The 23,505-nt window shown below is 59.9% G+C and overlaps 1 protein-coding gene across 3 annotated transcripts; it reads right to left on the reverse strand.

Annotated features, from left to right (window-relative positions):
* Positions 1 to 1,511: 1,511 nt before the first annotated feature.
* CSRP1 (cysteine and glycine rich protein 1) lies at positions 1,512 to 23,133 on the reverse strand. 3 transcript variants are annotated; one of them, XM_041758975.1, is made up of 6 exons: positions 22,986 to 23,133; positions 13,593 to 13,705; positions 8,296 to 8,464; positions 7,255 to 7,384; positions 3,210 to 3,303; positions 1,512 to 2,748 (listed from the first exon to the last, which is right to left on the reverse strand). In XM_041758975.1, the coding sequence occupies exons 2-6, from the start codon at positions 13,702 to 13,704 to the stop codon at positions 2,672 to 2,674; spliced, it is 582 nt and encodes a 193-aa protein (XP_041614909.1). In that variant the 5' UTR covers position 13,705; positions 22,986 to 23,133; the 3' UTR covers positions 1,512 to 2,671. The 3 variants fall into 3 exon arrangements, with proteins under 3 accessions (XP_041614909.1, XP_041614918.1, XP_041614922.1); XM_041758984.1 differs by lacking the exon at positions 22,986 to 23,133 and adding an exon at positions 20,633 to 20,891; XM_041758988.1 differs by lacking the exons at positions 13,593 to 13,705; positions 22,986 to 23,133 and adding an exon at positions 9,896 to 10,061.
* Positions 23,134 to 23,505: the final 372 nt, after the last annotated feature.

Genomic DNA, 23,505 nt, shown 5'->3' on the forward strand with positions numbered 1-23,505 from the left:
TCGAGCCCTACGTTGGGTGTAGCAATTACTTTTATTTCTTTAAGATTTTATTTATTTGAGAGAGAGAGAGAGAGAAGCATGTGCTGGGCATGGGGGCAGAGGGAGAAGCAGGCTCTCCGCTGAGCAAGGAGCTGGGACTCTGGGACTCGATCCCAGGACCCTGGGACTATGACCGGACCCAAAGCTGATGCTTAACCGACTGAGCCACCCAGGCGCCCCTGGAGTACTTTTTAAAAATAATTTTTTTTTTTAAAAGAAATGTCTATCCTAGGTGTGTCCCACAATCGTATTTCAGAAGCACAGAACTTGTTTCTTGCAGGTTCACAGCTGGGGAGAGAATTTGCCTGCAAATGAGTCACACTTGGAGTCTCCATATCCTCTGCAGGTGACGACGACGAGCCAAGCGTTGCGCTTAAAGTTGATGCTGGAACGAGGTGAGACTTTTGGGGCTATTGGGATGAAATGGATATATTTTGCCTGTGAAAAGGACATTAATTTTGGGATTCAGGGGCAGAATGGAATGTTTGTGTCCCCCCCTAAATTTATATGTTGAAGCTTTTAAAAGATTTTATTTATTTATTCATAAGACACACACAGAGAGAGAGAGAGAGAGAGAGGCAGAGACACAGGCAGAGGGAGAAGCAGGCTCCATGCAGGGAGCCTGACGCCGCACTCGATCCCGGGACCCCAGGGTCACACACCCTGAGCCCAAGGCAGCCGCTCCACCGCTGAGCCCCGCCCACCCCCCACCCCACCCCACCCTGCGCCCCTTTATGTTGAAACCTAATCCCCATTGCGATGGCATTAGGAGCTGGGCTCCTGGAAGATGATTAGGCCGTAAGGTTGGCGACTCCCTGCATGGAATTGAGGCCCCAGGGCGCTTCCTCATCCCTTCCTCCATGTGAAGACACAGCAGAACCGGGGCTGTCTAGGAACCAGGAAGCAGGCCCTCACCAGACACCAAGTCCAGTGCCTGGATCGAGGCCTCCAGAACGATGAGAAATACACTTCTGCTGTTTATAAGCCGCCCAGTCTACGGTGTTTTGTTTTAGCCGCCAGAAGAGACTAGGCCAGGCGCCCCCCCACCGTGCAGCGTGCTGAGCTGGGCCCCTCCATCCACCCCTCCTGGGAGGAAGTAAACTTTCTGGATTTGACTTGACAGTTCCTCTGGCTGAGCTTCCCTCCCATTCCGGGGTTTTCCAAGCTGGAAGACGTTCTGAGCACAGCTCTGGGGCCTCGCTGAGCCCCTCCGACCGTCCGATGCCAAAGCCCATGTAGTGTTCACACCCAGGCGGGGGGTGGGGGCTGCCAGACAGGGCAAGGGCAAAGCAGCAGGATTGGGCTGGCCGGGCCCTTCCAGGCCCCGTGGGTCACTAGGAGCAGATGCTAGGAAGTAAGCAGCCCTTAGGAAAACAGGAACCAAGCATGTTGGCTGCTTGATGGCTCGGGGAGGTTCCCTCCCAGCCCCGGGGGAGCAGTGCTCTCTCAGACACGGGCTCAGGAGGCCAGAGTTCTGTTCTAAGAGCTTTATTGACCAGATGAGAAGTCAGCTTGAACACAGCTCGTGCCGGCAGCCCTTCCAGGCGACAGCTCCACGCAGTGTTGTCCTGTCAACCACTGGGAGCAGCGAGGCCCAGCCCCTCCCCTTCCTCCTGCTGCTCCCGACCTGGGGCCTGGAAGGGATGGGGGTGATGTGGCCAGAGAAGGGTCCCTGGAGAAGGGTGGGGCGGAAGGGGCAAGGCCCCGAGTGGGCAGGTGGCTCGTGAGGACCGGGACACAGGGAAGGGGGTTCCAGAGGAAGACCGAGGCTGTGTGTGCCTCCCTCCGCGTCTGAGGGTCAATCCAGCAGGAGCGCTAAGCACAGAGCACTGTGGCCTGGTCTGTGCTGGGACACCACGGCCTCGGGCCCGGGGGTGGGCAGGGCTGTTCAGCCTCTGATTCGGGCCACTGATAACTGAGAGCGTGTCGCGAGGTTTCCTCGGCCGCCATCAAACAGGGAACTAGACGCCTGGGGGAGGTCAGACCACATCCTGACTCTGGGTTCTCAGACCCGAGTTGTTTTCCTCACCCCGCGGTCGGGGGCAGCAGGTCCCCAGAGCCTCAGAGGCAAGAGGCCCAGAGAAGTGGCTCCTCTAGGCCACGACCCTGTCTGTATGCCTTTCTGCATCCACAGTGACTCCTCGAGCTGGGACTCCCCAGGCCGGTTCTGAGACACCCTCTCACCCCAGAGGAGGGTCTCCGGGATCCGGTAAACTACAGTCTTGACCCTGCTTCCCTCCCCGCTGGGCCTACTGCTCCTCTGGGATCCGAGATGTGGGCTCAGGGATCTATCTTGGCGGGTCGATGACGCACACTCAGCCTAACAGGCTAAGAACAGAGGATTATGGGGCGAGGCGTGGGGACGGGGCCCGGTCCCACCTACACTAGAACCCTGAGGTCTCCTGCTGGGGACGGTGTCAGAACCCAGGCCGAGGGAGCCCCTTGTGTGTGTGGGGGGGAACCTCAGGCAGACTCCAAACCAAAGGGAGCCAGACACCCAAGTTCAAGTCATTAGTGATGTGTGGCGGGGCTGAGAGAGGGAGGAGGAATCCTGGAGGTCGCCAAGGCTGCTGGGAAGGGAACGGCAATGAGAAGCACAGGAGTGGGCAGCGTGTGGTGGACGGCGGCGGCCTCACTCAGAGTGGACCAGAGCCCCGGCTCCTTGCCCAAAGCCAAAGCCCTTGGGTCCGAAGTTCTTGGCGTAGCATCCTGCAGAGAGAGGGGGGTGAGGCCTGGCTCCTGCCCCAGGCCACTCCTCTCAGCCCTGCCCCCCAAGATCCTCCGCCTGGGCCCCTGGCCAGGCCTCATCCACCAGCGCCCTCACCTCGGTAGCACCCCGAGCCCCGGTGGTGAGGAAGTTCTTGGCTCCACGTGACAGCCATTCCCCCCTGCTGAAACCACAGCAGCTCTATCTGCCGTGAGGCCATCAGACCAGGAGTTAGGGACCCAGGTTCTGGCCCTCTCTCTTGCCTGTATTTGCCAGATGATTCTGGCCTCATCACTTTTTCCCTCCGGGCTTGTCTCCCCATCTGTAATGTGAAGGGTCCTACTAGGAGCTCTGGAATTGACCCTGAGGCCAGGGATTGGTTTACATTTAGCGAGGGCATAACTGGTTACGCCCCTACCCTCTCAGGCCTCTGGACCCTGGCATTAGCCGTGAAACCACCCACCTTTGCAGTAAATCTCGCCGTCCTTGTCAGCCAGGGTGGTGGACTCGAGGCCTTTGCCACACTTGGCGCAGCGGAAGCAGGACTTATGCCAGGACTGGGTAGGGAAGGAAACAGTTAAGGCTGCCACCAGGGACTAGGGGGTCCCTTACCCCACAGCCCCCTTGCCCTCGACACAATGACAGCAGCAGGGTTCAAGACGTTTCTGAAGTCCACTCAGCCGGTACCGCTGGAAGGACGCGGCCCGTGAGGCCAGGCAGCGGAGGAAGCCGGCCAGGGACCACACGCAACCTCATTCCATCTTCAAGGAGGGGTTGCAGGGGCTGGATGGTGAGTGGCACCGGCTGTACCACAAGGGCAGGCGAGGGGGTGGGATCGCTACTAAGGCAGCCGTCATCCCACCCACTGCTCCCACAGCACCCGCACCCGCACCCGCACCGGGCAGGGCCAGGCCCGTCCCCTCCAGACCCATCCTGCTGTGGATTAGTGGTGTGGGCGTGGGCTTGGGGCTCGTCCAGGCGCCACCACCTACTAGCTGCACCGCCTCTGCAACCTCCTCCTCTGGGAGGCCCCCGCAGCCTTGGAGAATGGAGAATGTCGCCAGAACTGCACGTGAGACGGGGACGGAGCGTGGCCGTGGTGCAGGCTGTTGTAACTGGGGTTCCTCGGAACCAGCCTGGCCCCTGACATTCCAGAACTGGGTGCCTTGTTTGCCCAGAAGCCATTCCTTCTTGGAGGGTGGGCTGCTGGCATCTCCCGCTAGGCGGCTGAGAGGATTAGACGGCTTTAGCAGGGTCCCCTGCCAGCCGCAGGCCTGGCCCAGACGACACCCTGAGCCCTGAGCCGGTGTATGGAGTATTAGTCTGAAGGAGAAGGGGTCGGCGAGGTGCACTGAAGTCAGCAGGTAAGGCCTGAGGAGTGCGCTTCTCCAGGGCCCACGGGAGGCCCTTCGTGGCTCTGAGGGGCCTGGGAGCAAGCAGGGCTGCAAGGCTGCCCGGGGAGAAGGCGGCCCAGGCTTGCACACGCGACGGGGGCCAGCGTGGACAGGAAGACTTCTCAGCACCCCGCTCCCACGAGCAGCAGCTGAGCCGGCCCAGGCGCTGCTGTGTGGACAGCTCTGCAAACCCGGAAGGCCAGGGGCAGGCAGCAGGCAGGCAGGACAAAACAAGGCCTTTTAAGGTCAAAGAGACTCCCTCCAGCAGCCTGGGCTGGAGAATGAGAAAGGAAACCGGATCCCTCCGACTTCCCGTGCATGCTGGCTCCCCCCGCCCTCCCAGGCCTCTGGGACAGAGGGGTCCAGAGAGCGGAGATGGGGGCGCCCCATCCTGGCCTCCCTCCCAGCATCCCACGTGCCTCCGCAGCCACCCAGCCTTCACCTCCTCCTCTGGAGCAGGCTCTCCAGGCTGGAGCGGGGCTGAGGCGCATGCAGAGCACCACCCACCACTCACATCGCCTCGCCCACCCTCCAAATAAGCTGGGTCCCTTTTGCTCCTTCGTTCAGCACCCACAAGTACTCCCGTTCCTCGATATTTCTTTCCTGGCCAAGGCCAAAGAGAGGTAGGAGCTTCTCTCAAACTTTCCTGCTTGAGCACAAAACTTCTCTTATCCCCACCCCTTAGAAGTTCCAGCCTCAGCTCAGACCCTGTCTAGGTAACGGACATGCTGATTCTTAGCTACTTTTTATAATTCTTGAATCTCCTAGTGAGACGCTATGAACAGAAAAGATACCGACTGCGTAATAAGACTAATATCTGCTGTTTTCATATCCCTTAATCCATAGCAAGGATCTTCACTCCGACCTCACAACAATCCCCCCCAAGGACACAAGAACAGTAACAGCAATGGCTGGCGTGTCCCAAGCACACCCCGGGCACTGCAGGGGGCACTGCATGCGGGATGTCCTTTAATTTGTAAAATAACTTTGTCTGGGACGTCCTTTGCTTTGCTTTACAGATGCAGCTCGAGGTCTGCAAAGGTTAGAGGATCTGCCCAAAGTCACACAACTAGTAAGCGGCAAAACTAGGTTTCAGACTGCATTGACTAGGTCCAAGGTCTTTCCCTTTTTTTTTTTTAATCGTCATTTTCAAGATTTTATTTATTTGAGAGAGAAAGAGAGAGAGCCTGTGTGCACAGGAGCAGGGGGAGGGGCAGAGGGAGAGGGAAAGGGAGGTTCCCAAGCTAACCCCCTGCTGAGCTTGGAGCCAGATGCATGATGCATGATCAATCGGGAGACCACGACCATGATGCATGATCAATCCATCCATCAGGAGACCACGACCGGAGCTGAAACCACAAGTCAAACGCCTACCCCGACTGAGCCAGCCAGGTACCCCTAGGGTGCAGGGTCTTAATCATCATGCGAGGATTCACGACACTATGGAAATGGGTTCCCCTTTCCCGTTGTAGGGCCGTGGAGATGGGTTCAAAGAGGTTAAGTGGCCTAAAACAGAGTTAACAGCCTAAGAGCCCGGGCTTCGGGCTGAAGGGCTGGACTCCAGGCCTCGCCACTGCTTAGCTGCAAGATCTGGGCGAATGAATGCTCTGACGCTCAGCTGCTTCGTCGGTAAAGGGGATAATGATACCTTGTCTCCAACCGTGACTGTCCAGGTTAAAATGAGAGCCTGCTATGGTCTAGATGCTGTGCCTACGTTCAGCTCCCCGTCCGTCGGTCCCAGGGCCCTTCCTCGAGGGGGAAAAGACTTGAAAGCCAAGACCCAAAGCCAGAAGAGCTGCAGGCAGACTCTCGGCCCAGCTGTTGCAGACGCTTGCTCTGTGACCTCAGCCGAGTCACTCCTCCATCTGGGCCTCCTGTGGTGACCCAGGAGCCCTCTGACCATATCCTGAGGAGGCCTCTTCTGGGATTCCCTGACTGCCAGTTCTCCTGCCTCTTCTCCGCTGCAGCCCCAGAGGGAGGTGGGACTGTCTCACGGGGACAGGGGTTCACCTCAGTGATTCTTACTGTGCTCTGGGGGTTGGGGGTCCACAGGGGAGAGGCATACGTGGCAGTAGAAATAGTTTGCAGAAGCTTCTCAAGAGGCTCTGGTCAGCCCTGAACCTTGAAAATCTCTGCCCTGGGGGTACCTGGATGGGTTTCCCGGATCCATGTCTTAGGATATCGAATGGATGTGGATTTTCCAGTGGCTCTTAACATTTTGGGGAATCACAAATCCTTTTGAAAATCTGATGATGGGGCACTTGGGTGGCTCAGTCGGGTAAGTGTCTGACTTCAGCTCAGGTCATGATCTCAGGGTCCTGGGATCAAGTCCCATGTTGGGCTCCCTGCTCAACCCAGTGGGGAGCCTGCCTCTCTCTCTGCCCTCCTCCTGCTCATGCTCTCTCTGTCTCTCAAGTAAATAATAAAATCTTTAAAAAAAAAATAATAATAATAAAATCTTTTTAGAAAGAAAGAAAGAAAATCTGATGAAAACTGTGGATCTTCCCAGAAAGAGACATGTTCCCACAAAATTTTGCATATACTTTTAGGGGGCTTGTAGCTCCTTTGAGACCCATCAGACTGATCTTTACAACTCCCTGTAAATTGCAATAAGCATTTAATAATAAGTTCCATCAAGGGGGATCCCTGGGTGGCGCAGCGGTTTAGCGCCTGCCTCTGGCCCAGGGCGCGATCCTGGAGACCCGGGATCGAATCCCACGTCGGGCTCCCGGTGCATGGAGCCTGCTTCTCCCTCTGCCTATGCCTCTCTCTCTCTCTCTCACTCTCTCTCTCTGTGTGACTATCATAAATAAATAAAAAATAAAAAAAAATATTCTGTCAAGGGCGAACCTATTATCCTCATGAATAACAACGCCAGTCAAGCCACCTGTCCCAGGAGCCTGTGTGTGGCTTCCTCAGTCCTTGCAGACTGGAAGGCACAGGGACAAGCAGTCCATAAGGTTGGAGGGTTACCCCTTCCTTAGAAGGGAGGAAGTTGAAGCCCAGTCAGTGCTGGGGCTCCCTTGAGCGCAGCCAGGGTCCAACTTACAAAGTTCTAGGATCCCCATTTCAAGAAAGCGTCTCATCAGCTCAGCTCCCCAGAAGCCACCTTACCTTCCCAGCACCAATCACCTTCTCAGCGGCATAGACTGCCTGGCTGCAGCGGGGGCAGCGCTCGGAGCCACCGATCTTTTGTGCAAACTTGGAGGCATTGGGGTTGGTGGTGGGCCTATGACCAAGGGTCCTGCGTGGGAAAGGACGTGTGGTGAGAGGACTTTCGCCGAGGGGTTCAGGCGGGGCTGGCTCTGTGTGGGCATGACCCCACCTTCATCTCACACCAGGGAAGGGTCTCCAGGGTCATCTGCCATTTTGCAGATGGACAAACCGAGGCTCAGCACAATGCTGTTTGCACCGAAGCATCCGACTGCCCTCCGCCACGGAGCTAACACAGCTGGCAGCTGGCAGCTCCTGTGCTAAGCATCGGCCTCGTCTGTTCCCCGTTCCTGCAGCCTGCCTACTATCAAATTCTTTCCGGGAAAAATCTGCTGACAAATCATTCCCTCCGGGGCAATGACCTTGGCTAAAACATGCTAACTCCTCTGTCATTTCTGTCCATTCCCCACCCAAGGTCAAGATGCTGGCCGGGCCGACTGCCAACAGCCACTGTTTCAACAGGTCAGAGGCCAGTGGGTGCCAGTGACAGGCTGCAGCATTTCCAAGGAAGGGAGGTGGCTTCCCTTTAGCGCGGGTGAGAGATGGGGAGACAGAGGCCGCTCTAGCAAGAGCGCTGCTACTTCTGAGCCCAGCTCTGGCTCAGACACTGGCCGTGGGACCCGCGGCCAAGCCACTGACTGAGCCTGGGCTGGGGTTTCTCATCTGAGCAAAGAAGACCGCGCACCAAGGAATTCTTGGGGCCCCTCCACGCTCTAACCCCGGCGAAAATACAGGCTGCGCCCTCCACACAGGGAGGAGCCTTGCCTCTTTTCTTCCCCGCTGGACCCTCGGCCCTGACACCCAGGGGGTGCTCTAGGACTACCCTGGAAATCAGTGGCTTTCTGAGCCCTCCACTGCCAAACCAGGAGTTGAAACTGTGTGCGACACGGGGGTGGGAGGAGAGAACTCACGGAAGGCGGACGGCAAGACTCTTGTACTCACTCCTCGTGCTTGATGCCCAGGGACTCCCCCTTGTCCATGCTCAGCGTGCCGGCGCCCTGCCCGTAGCCATAGCCCTTGGGCCCGTACTTCTTGCCGTAGCAGGACTTGCAGTAGATCTCCTCACCGTGCACAGCCACCGTGGTGCTGTCCAGATTCTTCTTGCAGACCACTGGGGAGGAAGTGAGGACGGTGAGCGGGCACTGGGGTGCCCCTGGGGCCGCTCACCTCTCCGGGGCTCTGAGAGAGAACATCCCGACCTCTCAGGGGCAACGTGGAAATGGAAGTCAGGTGGCCAAGGAGCTGGGAGGAGGGAGGGGGGGATTTGCAGGGCCTAATTCTAGGAATGCAGGCCCAGTCCCCTCTTGCAGGAGCCCTGTGTGCCTTCCTCCGTCCTCAGCACCCTCACACCTCCCCAGGCTTGGTGCACCCCAGGGTTCACCAGAGGCGACAGCCTAGGCCGACCCCAAGCCACAGGAAACCTGCAGGGACCTTCGATCTGCTCTTGACAAAGCCCCACGTGTCCTTACAGGAGAGAAGGAAAAGGAAAGGAAGGAAGAAGGGCGAGGTTTCCCTGCCTCCGGCAATGGAATCCTGAAGGAACAATCCCTGGGTGCCTGGAGGGCTGGGTGGGGGGGAGCCACAGGTGCAGGGCCGCACCCAGAAGAAAAGAGAAGTTTCACATTTAGTAAGTACGCAGCGTGGTGGGTCTTGAGGTGGGATGCAGGCCAATGGCAACAAGTTCCCAGTTTCCGATCTCAGGAACCAGTTTGCCAAAGGAAGAACTGAGGTCAGGCTCTGGGAAGAATTCCTGAGTCCGGGGTGCGAGCGACTGGAAGGGGAAGAGCTTGAGAGCTCGCGGGCCTCGTGTGTGTTCCTGTGCTTGGCGGACGGGGCCTGGGCCGGGCCATCGGGAGCGACGCGGCTCGGAGCCTGTGGTCCCTGCAGACCGCCCGCGTCACATCCCACCCTCTTTCCTGCTGTGTGACGGGGCGAGTTATTTTCTAGCCTCCATGCGTCCGTTTGGTTCTTATTTATTTATTTATTTACTCATGAGAGTCACGGAGAGAGAGGCAGAGACCCAGGCAGAGGGAGAAGCAGGCTCCATGCAGGGAGCCCAGTGCAGGACTCGATCCCGGGACCCCAGGGTCACGCCCTGAGCCGAGGGCAGACGCTTCATCACTGAGCTACCCAGGCGCCCCCATTTCATTCTTTTTGAGACTATTTTTGTTTTTAATTTTTTAAAAATAATCTCTACACCCACGGTGGGGAGCGAACTCACAACCCTGAGATCAGGAGCCGCATGCTCTCCAGCTGAGCCGACCAGGCACCCCTCGGTGCCTCCATCTGTAAATGCAGACAATAGCATCTACCTCCGAGGGTACCTACCTACCTTCAGTCCTACCTACCTACCTTCAGTCCTTTTTAGGAGGACTGAAAAAGATCTAACATGTAAAGTACTTAGCACAATACCCTGTATACAGTAGCTGCATAATAACGGTGGCTACTCTTAATAGTATTCTGTACGGTTTGTATCGGAGCCACACGGGAGGAGGAACAGGCCCGGGCCTCCAAGGATCATGTGCCCCCAACCTCCACCTACCTCTCTCAAGAGACTCGCTCCTCACTATTTGCTTGTGTCTTATCCTACAATGCTCGTTGGGTTCTAGGATATTCCTCATATATGGAGATTCCGGGTGCCCAACTGGGCCATATCCTCAAACGTGTCCTTCTGTAGACGGAGGAGCCTCAAGAAACCACTAGAGAAGCCACGCCCCCCCCCCCCCCCCCCCCCAGGCTCTCAGCTCCGCTCCTTGCAACTTGCTGTCCTCTTGCCTTGGCAGGGCCCGGCCCTCTGGCAGCTCCTCTCACCCGGAGCCCCAGGTCGCACACTTCAGACTAAATAAGGACCCTCTGGTCCTGCCCTTGGAGCCTCACCTCATTCCAGTGTTCTGGGCAGCCCAAATAAGGAACCTCCCACCACCTCCCCTGGGGCTCAGCTCCGGGGAAGGAAGGAGCGAGAACAACAGGCCAAGGGTTCCAACATTCCCTTCTAGGGCGGGAAGTCAGGAGTCAGCCTGGAATTGCTTCCCGTAAGACCCAAGATGAACTGGGGATTCCAAAGCCAGAGGGAAGGCGGGAAGCAGAGACGGAGCCGTGGGGGAAACAGGTCTCTGTTGACTGATCCGGCCAGAGGACACCCGGGAGCTCGGCCCGGAGGAGACGGCAGGGTCTACGCGGCGTCGTCAACCTCCAGGCGGCTCCCGGCAGCGCCAAGGGAACCCTGACTTCGAGATCCAGGGTCAAGACCATCGTGTCGGGTTCTGCTCTGCTTTGTTCTCCCCGAGGCCCTGCTGCCCACCTGCCTACCTTCAACACCTTCACCTCCATCTGGGTCATATAGTCTGGTCACCTGGAGGTGCTACCAAAGACTCAATTAAGGGGAATTTTGAATGAAGGCCTAAATAAATTTCTATCAAATAATGTTAAGATTAAAAAAATAAAAAAAAAAGCCATGGGGGCGCCTGGGTGGCTCAGTCGGTGAAGGTCTGTCTTTGGCTCAGGTCATGATCCCAGGGGCCTGGGACTAAGCCCCACGTCGGGCTCCCTGTTCAGCAGGGGTTTCTGTTCCTCCCTCTGCCTCTGCTGCCTCTCCGCCGGCTTGTGCTCTCTCACTGTCAAATAAATAAATAAAATCTTAAAAAAAAAAAAAAAAAAAAAGGAGGGGGCTATGGTTAGTTATGCATTTGTTGGAAAAATATCCTTGTAGATACCACAGGCTCCGTGAGGCCTTCTGGTGTTATTTGGAAATATGGGCAAGAGATAGTCCCAGGTGAGAGGTCGGAGCCCCCTCACCCCACCCCGAAACAGAGAGAGGCTCTCTCCGGAAGGAAAACCAGGCCCACAAAGAAGCTCAAGCTCGCAGAATGGGCCAGAAGCAGGGCCAGGTGGGAAGGAAGCCTGACTTCCAGACCTGGTTGTTGTCCGCCTGCCTCAGGTCTCTTGCAGGTAGGCCAAGCGTGTGGGAGCAGGAGGGTGAACGCGGACAGCCCGTGGGCGGGGAGATGCTGGTGTCAGAGGGTGGGCAGGGCTTCTCTGAGCTTCCCCTGTGCCCTGGGGTTCCGGAAAGCAGCCCTGATCTCAGTAGCCGACCCCCAGCAGGCCAGGCCAGGTCTGCTTTTCCTCGGCCCTGACCTGCCCCACAGGAAGTTGGCCACAGCTCGGAGCAGGGCATGCAGCCTCGGGCAGGTCCCCGACCCCAGGGCTGAGCTCTCCTGCCTGCTAACGGGACCGGCCACCCCTACTGAGACCATACGACTACGCTGCAGGCCCTGCTGTCCCTGCTTCCAGGGCAAGGCCATTCTCCGGACTCCTACATCAGCCTGTCTTCCTCCTGTCTGTCCCAGGCCCTCAGGAAAGGGAGCGTAGGTGCCCTGACTGGAAGCCACGGCCCGGGACCCGAATGGTCAGAGGCCCTGCCAGCCCAGGAGCCATGGCCCTAATGCCACCCAGGCCCGTACTCTGCTAGCTCTGGGAAGGAAAGAGCCTAGAGAAGAAACCTAGGAAGGAAAGTCCTTTGATTCTCAGGGTTATCCTGAATTTTTAAATTCAAGCTGGACCCTTATCGCCCCACTTCTCTGGAAGAGAGAAGCAATGCTCCTTCCATTCATACACAAATCATCCACAGCCTGCTCCATGGCAATGCTGCTCTGGCCCCAGGACTAAGCCAGTGGAGGGGACACCTGATTGCTGGGACCTCTGAGCTCCTCCCACCCAGGACCTGTGCTGGCCCTGGGACCCCAGGGAGCCTGAGGCTGTTCCCTACGGCTGTTCCTTTCATCACCCCCTCCCAGCCCTGCTCCCAGGCCTGACTTTCCACAACTGTTCCTAATCCTCCACACACACCCCCTCCGCCCCCTGCTCCAGGCCCGCTCCCTTCTTCCCATGCCGCCACCCCCCCCCCCCCGAATTCCTGCCTTCCCTCAACCCCAAAGACAGCTACTCGGGGGCCAGTGGGCTGAGGCCTCCCAGCCGGCCACTGACAGTGATTAAGCAACGTCTGAGGGCAGAGTCAGAGCCCTGTGGCCCCGGCGCCCAGGCCCAGGCCCTCCTCCCAGCCAGCGCTGAGCCCTCTTGCTCCCCCCCCACCACCCAGAGAAAGCAGCGGCTTGAAGATCCCCAAGGGCAGTGACCTGGTGGTAAGAGGCCACCGGCGGCGCCCCCTACGCGGGCTCCAGCCCCAAGGCCACGCAGGGCACCTTCCACCGGGGCTCAGGGGCAGCCCTGGGGTGGCTGGCGGGGTGGCCCTGAGCAGTGCAGGTCCCGGGACGCCCAGTGACCAGGTGGCCCTTGGCCCACGTGGCTCCCGCCCTGATCACGGGCCACCTGGGAATGAAGCGCGCAGCTTCCCGTGACCCGGGGCGACAGGACCCCCTGCTCCAGGCTCACGGGGCGCGGGGCCGGGCGGGGCTGTGCATCGCTGATGGCACGTCCACAGTGGCCGCAGCTCTGTGCTTTCTGCGCTGCTTCCTGTCCATCCTCACACCCCCAGAGGTACCTGTGGCTGGCCCCGGGTGTCGTGGGAAGACTGGGGGGGAGCAGCACCCCTCAGGGCCGCCCCCTGTCCCGCTCCGCCCGCCCTTCCCCTGGGCCCACCTGCAGGACCCCACAGGGACTGAGCTGGGTTAGAAATGGGGAAGGGGCTCCTCCTCGAGGCAGGGGGGGTGGGGGGTCCCCGGCCACCTGCCGGCGCCCAGCCGCTCCCACTCTGGGTTACAGACCCACTGGCTCCCCTCGCTCTCCTCCCAGGCCGTGGGAACAAAGTGGGAGGTCGGGGGAGAGCCCGGGCTGGCCCAGAGCAGGGGAGGAAGGGACCCAGCTCTCCCTGGACTCAGTGTCCCCATAAAGTTGCAGCCTCTGTCATCTTTTTACGAATGATCATTTGGGTTCAAATGGGTAAAACTTTGGGCCCAAAGCGGTCTCCTTTTCAATGATGGCATTGTGGCGGGGAGGGAAAGAGAAAGCCGAGTGGAAAGTTTCCCTGAGCAAGTCTGTGAGCTTGGCTCCGGCCCCTGAGCCCCCCCACCCCCCACCCCCCAGCCCGGCCAGTTCCTCCCCTTAGAAAGCAGCTTCTGAGGGAACAAAGAGGCCTGCGAGCTGCCCTCCCCAGCTGTGCTTCAGCCAAATGTCAAGCTGTTTACGTCCCGCGGGGCCCTCCCCGAGTGGACAGGCCCCGCCCGCCGGGGGGGTGCAGGCCGCCCATCCCGGGGCCACAGGGCAGGGCCTGGGCGCAGACTCACTGCACAGGAAGCAGGATTTATGGAAGCTGCTGCCTTCACACTGAACCTCTTCCGCAAAGTAAACCGTCTTCTGGCACACCCCGCATTTCTTGCCTCCTCCCCAGTTCGGCATTCTGGAAGCAGACACAGAAATGGGAATTAGTTTTATGGGGAGATGGAAACGCGGATTGCCCGTGACGGCGACGGCAGAGCCGCAGGCAGACGGAGGAGGGGCGGGGGGAGCACGTGTGGGCCCCAGCCCTGGCCCTGGCCGGCACCGCCTCCCGCCTCCCGCCTCCCGCCTCCCCAGGGGGCACATCCTTCTCCAGCTGCGCCCCCCGGGGCCATCAGCAAAGCGCCGAGCAACTGCTGCAAGTTCAGCGTGTGCTGAGGCTGAGGTGCGGCCCTACAAACGGGGCGACCCCTCTGCCGCCTCAGGCATCAAGAGGGACAGACCTCGCGGAGGTTCATTTGGGCAGAAGCAGCAGAGAAACCAGAATTCACAAAACACAAGTGACTTGTGTCGGGTTCCCAAACCGACAAAATTCCTCTCGTCAAGGGGTGAACACAAGGGTGGGAAAGTGAGACAGAAAAAGCAAGGGGAGAGTATCGCACACCATCGTCCTGGATCTGTCACCCGTGAGACACGGGAGGGACTGTGCCGGCGTCTCCAAGGGGCCGCTAAGGGGCGGACAATATTTTTTCTCGGCTTGCGGGGTTCTCACGGGGGGGGGGGCTCATTTTACGATTGTTCTTTGAACTACGCCGAGGGCTTCCCATCCGACTGTGCACACAGGCCCCAGCTCGGGAAGAAGGTGCAGGTGGTGCTCACCACGGAGGCCCCGCCCTGCACGGCCCCTGGCCCACGGGTGTCCGCGGGGCCGTGCAGCAGGTAGCAGGTAGGACGAAGGGCGCTCTAACCCCGGAGGCCGCGGCGAGGGCCGGGCTCTGTGTCGGGCACCTCCGCAGAGCCTGGGCCCCGGGAGAGCTGCTCAGCGAGTGTGCGCAGGCTCGGAAGCAGGGCGTGAGGTGGGGAAGGCCGCGCTGGCTCGTCCTCCCCCTGGGGCTCCAGTATCACAGCGATCGGGGCCGGGGGTGGGGGGGGGTCAACAAGGCAGGCACAGTTTCACTCCCTCTGCTGTGTCTTCCCATATCCAAAAAACTGGGGTTCCCTCTGGTCCCACGCTGGCCCCCTTCTACCAAGAACGAAATTTCACCTGCCTCTGGCCTTGGCCTCTCCTCTGAGCCCAGGCTCACGCATCGGATTTCAGGTGAGCGTCTCCACCTGGATGCTCCACAAGTACCTCACTTTCCGCGTCAGTGACCTGAACCCCGCCTTTTCCCAAACTTGTTCTTTTTCTCGACTTTCCCATTTTTTGCTCTCATATCACAACCATTGTCTCGGTCACAAAGGAATTCTCTCGTTCCTGAGAAGGTTGACGGGCTCCTCCCAAGGGGGGAGGTAGCCTCACCCCGCCCTGTGTTCCCCTTTACCCACTCACCCCCAAAACCTGCGCTGAGCGCTTTGAGACCCTCCCTCCTCTCTAGTCTTCTTCCCACCACCCTAACCCAGCCGAGTCACCTCTCCCGTCCCATGCTGGGCCCCTTGAAGAGGACACCACGCCCCGTGCATCTGCTCCTGGGCAGCGACCACGGTCTTCAGCCGCAGCACGCGGCCTGGGCCTAACCGGAGCAGCCACGGTTACCAGCTCCAAGACGGGCCAGCTGTGCGTTTCAGGCCCATAAAATAAGAGAAGGCAGGTCTGGGGGCTTGGGAGGAAAAAGCATCCCAACCTTTTGAGAGAACTTCCTGGAAGCAAGTCCCTCTTCCCCAGGGAGGAGAGGGCTCTGCTGTCCCGAGGGAAGCAAGCAGTCCCAGGACGAAGTGGGCGGCAGGGAAGACACACTTGAGAGACAAAGGAAACCAAGTCCGCAGTGACACCACTCAGCCACCAAATTCAGCCAAACCTAAAAGTTCAGTCTATCCCCAAATTTTCCAGTTAAACAAACCAACAAATTCCCAGTATGGCTTAAGCCAGTGACTTTACAACTGGATGCATCCCTAGAGACAGCAATTCTGTCCTGCCGCTTCTGGGATCTCCTTCCTGTTCCACCCCACGCAGGTACCAGGTCTTTTCTGGGGACGGTTTCCCTGCCCAAGAACCATGGGTGACTCCCCGCCGCCGAGGACGGTCCCACCCCTCACCTCGGACTCTCGTGCAGGGTCTCCACTTGCTGCTCCAGCTGTAGGTCACCCGTTACCCGTTACCGGTGGTGATCTAAGCTCATCGCTGTGTCCGCTCCCAGAATGCCCTGGGCAGGCTCCGCGGGGCCTGTCCTCAGGGCTGGGCGAGGCTGGGGAAGGCGGGGGCCGCGTCGTGGGCCACTGTGTAAGGCCGGCCTCCTCCCCTGCAGGTGTGCCGGGAGGCCGACGCACTCGGCAGGTAGGACAGATTTCTCTAACCAGCCCTGAGCTCCCAGATGCTGGAGGACAGGCCCCAGTCCCGACCCCTGACCCCCGCCGTCCATTCCGTCAGCCCCACGCTGACCCAGAGATGCCAGGCCGGCTGCCTGGTCGAGCAAGAGCTCAGGGCTGCAAAACCACGCAGGAGCGAGCAGCGGCGTGCAAATGTCAGCCGTTCCACACTTGGTGTGGCACCAGTTCCACTCGGGCAGCCACCCCTCCACGGAGTGACTCGGGCCCAGCCCGGTCACCTGGCTGGTCACGGCCATCCCATTGCCCTGCTCTGTTTGGGAAGCTTCTGGAAAAGTCTGCATGTTCATATGGAGCCACAGGGGTTCTCTTCTGCCTCTATGGGGTGAGCGGGCGTCACCCCGACCTCCTGCCGCGGGCATCACCCCACGTGCATGCCTGCTGTGTGCCAGGTTGCATGCGGCGGCTCACTCCTCCGCACCGGGAGGTGGGGACTGCAGGCCCGCCCTCCGGGTAAGGAGATGGAGGCTCAGAGATTAGGCACCGGCCTGCAGCAGTGGGGGTGACAGGCCTGGGATTCCAACGTGGTTGAGCCACTTCTGGGCCCCCTGGTAGAGAAGGGTGCCTGGCACACAGCGGGCACACCGTACACCAACGCCTGGATCCCTCCTCCCTTCCCGCCCCCCTGGATAGCCGGGGACACACTCCGCGCCCCCAGGAATGCCCCCCCGGGAGGAAAGCTCCCGAACCGCGGTCAGAGCCAGCGTTTTGTCCCTGGATACAAAGCCGTCCTCCCCCCGGGGAGACCCAAGCTCCATACAGGCCGCTCCTTGTTCTCCCTGGCTCCGTGTCAGGGGCCCACGTCCAGCAGGGCCCCAGGGAAACAGGGACAGGGCGGAGAAGGGGTGAAACCCGAGGACCTGCCAGTGAGGACAGTCTGCTGGGATGTCCCCGGGCTGTGCAGGTCACCTGGGGGTGCCCCTCAGGAGCCCAGCACCTTGGGGTAAAAAACAGTGACTGGGCCCTGACGGGGAGGGTCCCAGGCCGCCCGGAGGATGGGCTCCCCACTGCCTCTGCCCACATGACGACGACCCTAGGGGTCCTGCCTGCGGGGAAGGGGGGCTGTCAGCTGGCCCGAGCCCTGGCCGCCTCCTCCCCTAGAAGGGCCAGGGAGCGCTCTTCCCCGCCCGCCCCCCAAGAGCAATTCTAGCCACCTCATCAGGAGGCTGATTGCCTCAAAAGGAAACCAGTTTCTCAGAGTTTCTGGAATACTTAGAGGGACACCTGGCTTCTTCTCCCGTTCTGGCTGCCCGACGCCCTGTGGGAGACTCAGGAGGAAAGTTCTCCAGACCTGAGTTCGGGTGGGAGAGTGCAGCGGCTAAGAGGGTGGGTCTGGGTTCATCCGTGTCTGGCTGAACTTCGATCCTGGGCAATTTACTTTCCTCTGTGCACTTCGATTTGCTCATCTCGAAGTCGGACAGTGACCCTGGCTCCCTAAAATCGTCACTCCGGGGAGGCAGTGAGGACGCAGAGAGGGGACGGCATGGTGCCAGGGACGCTGGGAGCGCTCAGTCCTCCGATCGCCCCCGACGGGGCTGGCCCAGGCGAGCTCAACACCAGCTGTGGGGCCAGATGTCGACCGTCCTTCCCAGCTAGTCCACATCTGGAAGGAGCAAGGCTTGAGAAACATGCCAAATAGGGACCTCGAATTCCTGACTCATGCGTCAGCCCAACAAAGGAGACAGTGACTCGCTTGCCCTTGTTTGGGATTTAGTTCCCCCTGGCGACTTGAGATGCAAGCAGAGGCTTGTGTCTTTACATCAAGCTCTTCTGTGTATTGTTCTGGGCGTTCAAGAAGCCTCGCTGTCTTCTGTAATCACGTTTATCCATCTGGTGGGTTTCGGAGACTTACGTTCCCACGGGCAACTGCTGTCTGTGTTCTGGTTCGGCCCGCCTCACTGTGTGGGCCTTTTCAAAAGAGATTAGGGCCTGACTCTTCTGCTGAAAGGCTACACATACCTGGTCAGCTATTTACCTAAAATGTCAGGATCCTGGGCGCCCGGGTGGCCCAGTTGGTTAGGCGTCTGACTCTTGGTTTCAGCTCAGGTCATGATCTCAGGGTGGTGAGATCTCAGGATCTCAACTCTTGAGTCTGACTCTTGGTTTCCGCTCAGGTCATGATCTCAGGGTGGTGAGATTGAGCCCCCCCCCCCCCACCAGGAGAATCTGCTTGAGATTGTATCCCTCTCCCACCTTCACCCCACTAAAATAAAGAAATAAAATCTTTCCCCAAAAACGTCAGGATCCTTGGGGCCTGCTGGAAGCCAGAAGCCAAGGATTAGCTTCTTCCGATAAGCCGTCTGTACCTGCCCATCTGATTGTCCTGTTAAGGACCGCATCCAGGTCCTCCCTCTTGAGGAGTTGAGATGGCAGCTCGCAGAGCGGGAGAGAAAGGCACAGCGCCTCACGTTCACAGCTGACATGACGTCGAGACGGGAGATGGGTTCCGCGTGGTCCTGTTCCAGGTCCAAGACGCCGTTTCAGGGATGTACAATCCTAACTACGGGCCGCAGGCGCCTGGAACCACTGACAAGCCATTCCACGTCTTTAGTTCTCCAGTGGAAAGTTCCCATCTCTCCCATTCCGAAATCTCTTATTCCCTAGGGCCAAAGCGTGACTTCTGTGCACAGGGCTCGGGTCTGCACCTACTTGGTCTGGTAGAGACCTGTCAGGTGTTTGTCTGCTTAGGAATGTGCTGCCCACATTACCTGAGCTGTGCAGTACTTGGCCAGGTCCACGGGACAGCTGTCATCCCCCCCAAGCCTGCAGCTCAGCCCCGTCCTCCATGGCCCCGGAGGAGGGCCTTGATGGTCAGGGTATAGAGCCCACGTCCCAGGGGTGGGTGACACAGATTCCCCTGAAAGCAACGGTGACCGGGAAGGGGCTGAATGGCCGGTGAATGCCGATTTGTCCCCAGCTTCCCGCAGCCCCCTGCCCGGTTCCCTCAGTCTGCACACGGCTGGCCCGTCCGAGAAGCTACGGTCACCGCAGGCCCCGCGGCACCCCAGAACGTGACTGTCGCTCCAGCTCAGCTCTCTCCCCACGTCTATGTGTGGCCCTTGCGTGACTGTGAGCTGACAAGGACAGAGCTGTCTCTTCCTGCTTGGCTCCTGGTGCCGTTTAGGGCAGAGAGCTCCACCCTTGGGAATTCAGGAACCTGAAAGTCAACAAAGGTGGGGGGTCTATGATTTTATTTTTCTTTAATATTTCAAAACTATTGCAAGAAATCCTATATTATAATAAGGTCTCACAGGCTAATCAACAGACCAAGTTTCTCGGGGTTTTGTTTTTCTGGAATGATGTCAACGTAGAGTGGCAACACCTGGTTGTCCCATGCTGAAAGGTCTGGCTGATTTTTCTTGGATTGAGTTTTAAAAAGCAAAAGCAAATTTGCACTTAGACCTTATAAAAACAGGGTTGTTTTTTTTTTTTTTTTTGCAGCTGACTTCACAGGAAGCTCCATCCCCTGCGATCCCCATGCAGAGCCCCAGACAGGCCCACAGAGAGGGGAGAGGGAGGGGCTGGTTGCCTGGGGGGGCTGAGCCTGTGCTCCAGGGCAGACCTTCTATCTCTCCCTCCTTTGTCACTGCGGAGGAGTCAGCCGCTGCCTGCTGGCCCTGGGGAGGCCCTGAAGTGCCAGAGTCTGGAAATGCTAACTGCCTCCGTATTTACACACTTTACCATACATGGGAATTACTCGATGCCGACGTCAGACAAATTCCTGAGGAGCTGCGTACCGCGGCCACGTCATTACCAAAGAAATTCCTGACAACTGGAAACCACAGCAAAGCCTCTGGTACCCGGCGCCCCTCTCCCCGTCCTCCCTACCCACAGCTAGCTGCTCTGTCGAAGCGGGGGTGCCTTTTTCTCAGTCTCTTTTCCAGGCTTTTCTTTCCTGCAAACCTGGCCTGGAAATTCAAACACACATCAGACCTGGTGAAAGCACATCCACCAGGATCTGGGGCCCAACATCCTGGGGAGCCCTCTCCTCCCTGGGCCGCAGAGGGTGGAAGCCTGGAGGTCATGAGTTCACAATGGCAAGGCCGCATCTCCCTTAAGTACTTTATAAGCCACAGCGAAGCACTTAGCAGAGCTCACGTACCACAACTGGCAGCTGTTTCCTTAGTAAAGCGATCCAGGGGCGCCTGGGGGCTCGTTGGTCCTGGGCTCCAGCCCCACATCAGGCTCCCTGCTCAGCGGGGGTCTGCTTCTCCCTCTGCCCCTCCTTCTACTTGTGCTCTGTCTCTCTCTCTCTTTCAAATAAAATCTTTAAAAAAAAATTAATTGAACCTAGAAATCAGAAATGTTCAGGAGCAAAGAGAAGAACTAGCATAGCGACCGGGCGCGGGTTTGGAAGGAGTTGGCCGAGGTTTGGATGGTGCCTCCCCAACTGGCCAGCTGCAATCCTGGGCAAGTTATCACCTCTGAGCCTCAGTTTCTTCATCTGTACAATGGGAAGCATCGGAGTGTTCATAGATTGTTCAAGGACTGAGGCCAAGCCCTGGTGCGCGGCAAGTGCAGCATCTGCCCACTGTCACCTTAAGGGAAGGCCGACTCTAGTACTTACTGTTCAGTTTTGTGACTCTAGGTGCTTGCCAGTGCGCCCAAGTAGCGGCCGGTGGTTGGCTTGCCCGAAAGGGCAACTCTTGGTTTAGAAGTTCTCCCCGGCACCTCAGAATGTGTAACGTAAGACTCTTCAGCCCCTCAAGCCTACCCACATACGCCGGGTTTACATAAACATTTAAAACTTGGGCAGCCCAACCCCACACGCCTTCCGGGTTTGCTTTCCCCACCAGGAGATCCAGTAAGTAAAAACTGTCCTCTGCCCGCCACCTGGTTGTCCGGACTAGGCACAGGGAAGACCTGGCTAGAAACTATCTGCAAGGTTTGTGAGCGTCCAGGAGGGCGACTCAGCTGAAAGCCCGTGTCTACCCGCCTCGTCCCAAGTGTGCTGAGCTCCTGCAAGTGTCAGCGCTGCCCTCCAGGCTCCCTCTGTCCCCGTGAGGACTCAGGGCAGATGTTTCCAGCTTGAAGAGGAAGCGCCGCCGGGAAGAGCTCGGGGCACACCAGAGGCCGAGGCTGAGGCAGCCCCATCTCCACACTATTAGCAGCCCAGGGGAGAGCTGCTGAACCTGTTCCTCAGCTTGGCCCCTGCATCCCGTCCCCCAGACCCTCCTTTCCCTACAGAGTCCCCTCCCCCTCGGCGGCCCGCACCACACCCTCTGTGGGATAAACTTCCTTCCTGGTCTAGCTGTCCCCACCCCGGATATCCTCCCTGAGCCAAGGGGTCATTCCCCGGGAGGCGGAGAGCAGTGCAAGGCTGCACTCTGCAACCAGGGGATGGCAGCTGTCTGGGGGCAGCCGAGGGCTGAGGACTGTGACTCTTGAAGGAGGTGACCTGGGCCCCTGAGTCGGAGCCTGGCTGGGGGTCAGGAGGCGCGCATGAAGAAGAGCTGGGCAGCTCCACCCCTCTGCCGCCAGGTCCCAGGGGGCATCCCCACGCTGCACTGTCAGGTGCCTGAGACACCGCCAGTCCGTGCAGCCTCCTCGGCTTCTGGAAAGGGAAGGGGACGCAAGGGAGACCGCCACGAGCCCTACTGTGTTCCAGGTCTGTGCCTTACGTCCCCAAAGCGCCATCCTCGAAAGAAACGGAGTTGTTACGTCACTTGTCCAAGGTGACGGGTATATTAAGTGGCAGATCCCACTGTCAGGGTGAGCCGGCCGGCCTTCCCAGCAACCTCTTCACGCCACACCTGGCACAACCCAGTGGATGTCCTGGGGTGCCTGCGACTGGATCCCCATGCTGAGCCCTCGGGGAGGGAAGGCCCGGCCTGTTCATTCCTCCCCCCACCCCTCGGAGCACAGGGTGGGAGGCTGGAGCCCAGGAGGCTAGTCCCAGGTCTTGGTTACTTAGGACGGCACAGGGACGGGGGTGCAGGATGCCTCCCCACACCCACACCCAAGGTGGATGCACCTGCTTGGGGGGTTGCCCATGAGCTAACCTACCGCAGCTTGTTTTAAACACGCCCAACACCAGCTCTTTCTCCCCCCCCCCCCCCAGCCCTCAGGTGCTGGGCCGCAAAGCGCTGCGGTGGGCATGGTCCTCCCCACCCAGCACCCGCCTAGCGCCAAGGCTGGGGCAGGGCCCGCGAGAGGTGGCGGCTTCCATCTGGTTCCCCAGGAAGAGCGACTGACACCTGTGCTCCGGCACAGAAGGCCCCCAGCCCACCCGCAGGCCGTACTCCCCGGGGGCAGGGGGGCAGGATGCCCTCATCCCCCGCCGCACAATGAGCGTCAGTGGCCGCAGACTCGCCGATTGTTCTGCTGCCAGACCTGCGGGCGGCGGGGGCGCGGGGCAGCCGGGCAGGGCGCAGGACCAGTTCGTGCCAGGACGCCCCGGCCAAGCCCCCAGACGCCTGAAAGGGGGGCGCTGCTCCGGATACGCGGGCCCTCGACCCGCTGCCTGCAGCGCCCCAGCCCCGCGGGACCCGGTGGGGGGCGGCGCCGCGGGTGCAGCGCGGATGGGGGGCGCTCACCTGGCTGCTGGCTGCGCAGCCCCGGGGGGGGGGGGGGCTTACCTAGCTGCTGGCCGTGCGCCCCGGGGATGGGGGGGGCTCACCTGGCTGCTGGCTGCGCGATCCCGGGGCGCACTCACCTGGCTGCTGGCCGGCGGCCCCGGGGATGGGGGGTCTCACCTGGCTGCTGACCGCACAGACCCGGGGGGGGGGGGCTCACCTGGCTGCTGGCCGCGCGGCCCGGGCGCACTCACCTGGCTGCTGGCTGCGCGGCCCCGGGGATGGGGGGGGCTCACCTGGCTGCTGGCTGCGGCCCCGGGGATGGGGGGGGCTCACCTGGCTGCTGACCGCGCAGCCCCGGGGGGGCTCACCTGGCTGCTGGCCGCGCGGCCCGGGCGCACTCACCTGGCTGCTGGCGGCGCGGGCGGAGGCAGCGCTCTCGGAAGCGGAGACTGGGTGCGCCCGGCCCGCGCCCGTTTTGTTCCGCTCCGGGGAAGGCGTGTCCGGGCCACGCCAACCAGTGGGCTTTGCACACTGCACCACAGCCGGCTGATGTCACGGCCGGAGCCCCGCGGGCTGCCCCCCCAGACCCGGCGGCCGGCGGCGGCAGGCTCTGGCGCGGACCTCCCTCCCCCCAGCGCCCCGCCCCCAGCGCCCCGCCCCCGCCTGGGGGCCCTCCGCTGCTGCTGCAGGTCGGGGCGCAGGGGGGGCAGGTGGGAGGGTGCAGATGCGAGCCCAGGGCTCAGACACCCCTGGGACCTTGGCCCCCCGCCAAGGAGGGAGCCAGGGCGCCGCTGGAGGGCAGGGGTGCAGCCCTACATGGGCCTGTGCTGGTGGCCAGGGATGGGGTGAGGGACACGTTTGGGCCCCGGGACCAGACAGGCCCCAGCTCTGACCTTGCTCCCCCTCCCCCGCCCCCGTTTAC

The sequence above is a fragment of the Vulpes lagopus genome, chromosome 1 (assembly GCF_018345385.1).
Source record: "Vulpes lagopus strain Blue_001 chromosome 1, ASM1834538v1, whole genome shotgun sequence".
In the NCBI taxonomy this organism is placed as follows: Eukaryota; Metazoa; Chordata; class Mammalia; order Carnivora; family Canidae; genus Vulpes; species Vulpes lagopus.

Bases quoted from the DNA above. Each gene is read 5' to 3' on its own strand.
- CSRP1 (XM_041758975.1), bottom strand. From the start codon at position 13,704: ATGCCGAACTGGGGAGGAGGCAAGAAATGCGGGGTGTGCCAGAAGACG. The intron at 8,465-13,592 runs GTGAGTCTGCGC...CTTCCTCCCCAG, and splicing joins TAAATCCTGCTTCCTGTGCA to TGGTCTGCAAGAAGAATCTG. The intron at 2,749-3,209 runs GTGGGTGGTTTC...CTCTCTCTGCAG, and splicing joins CGGCGAGATTTACTGCAAAG to GATGCTACGCCAAGAACTTC.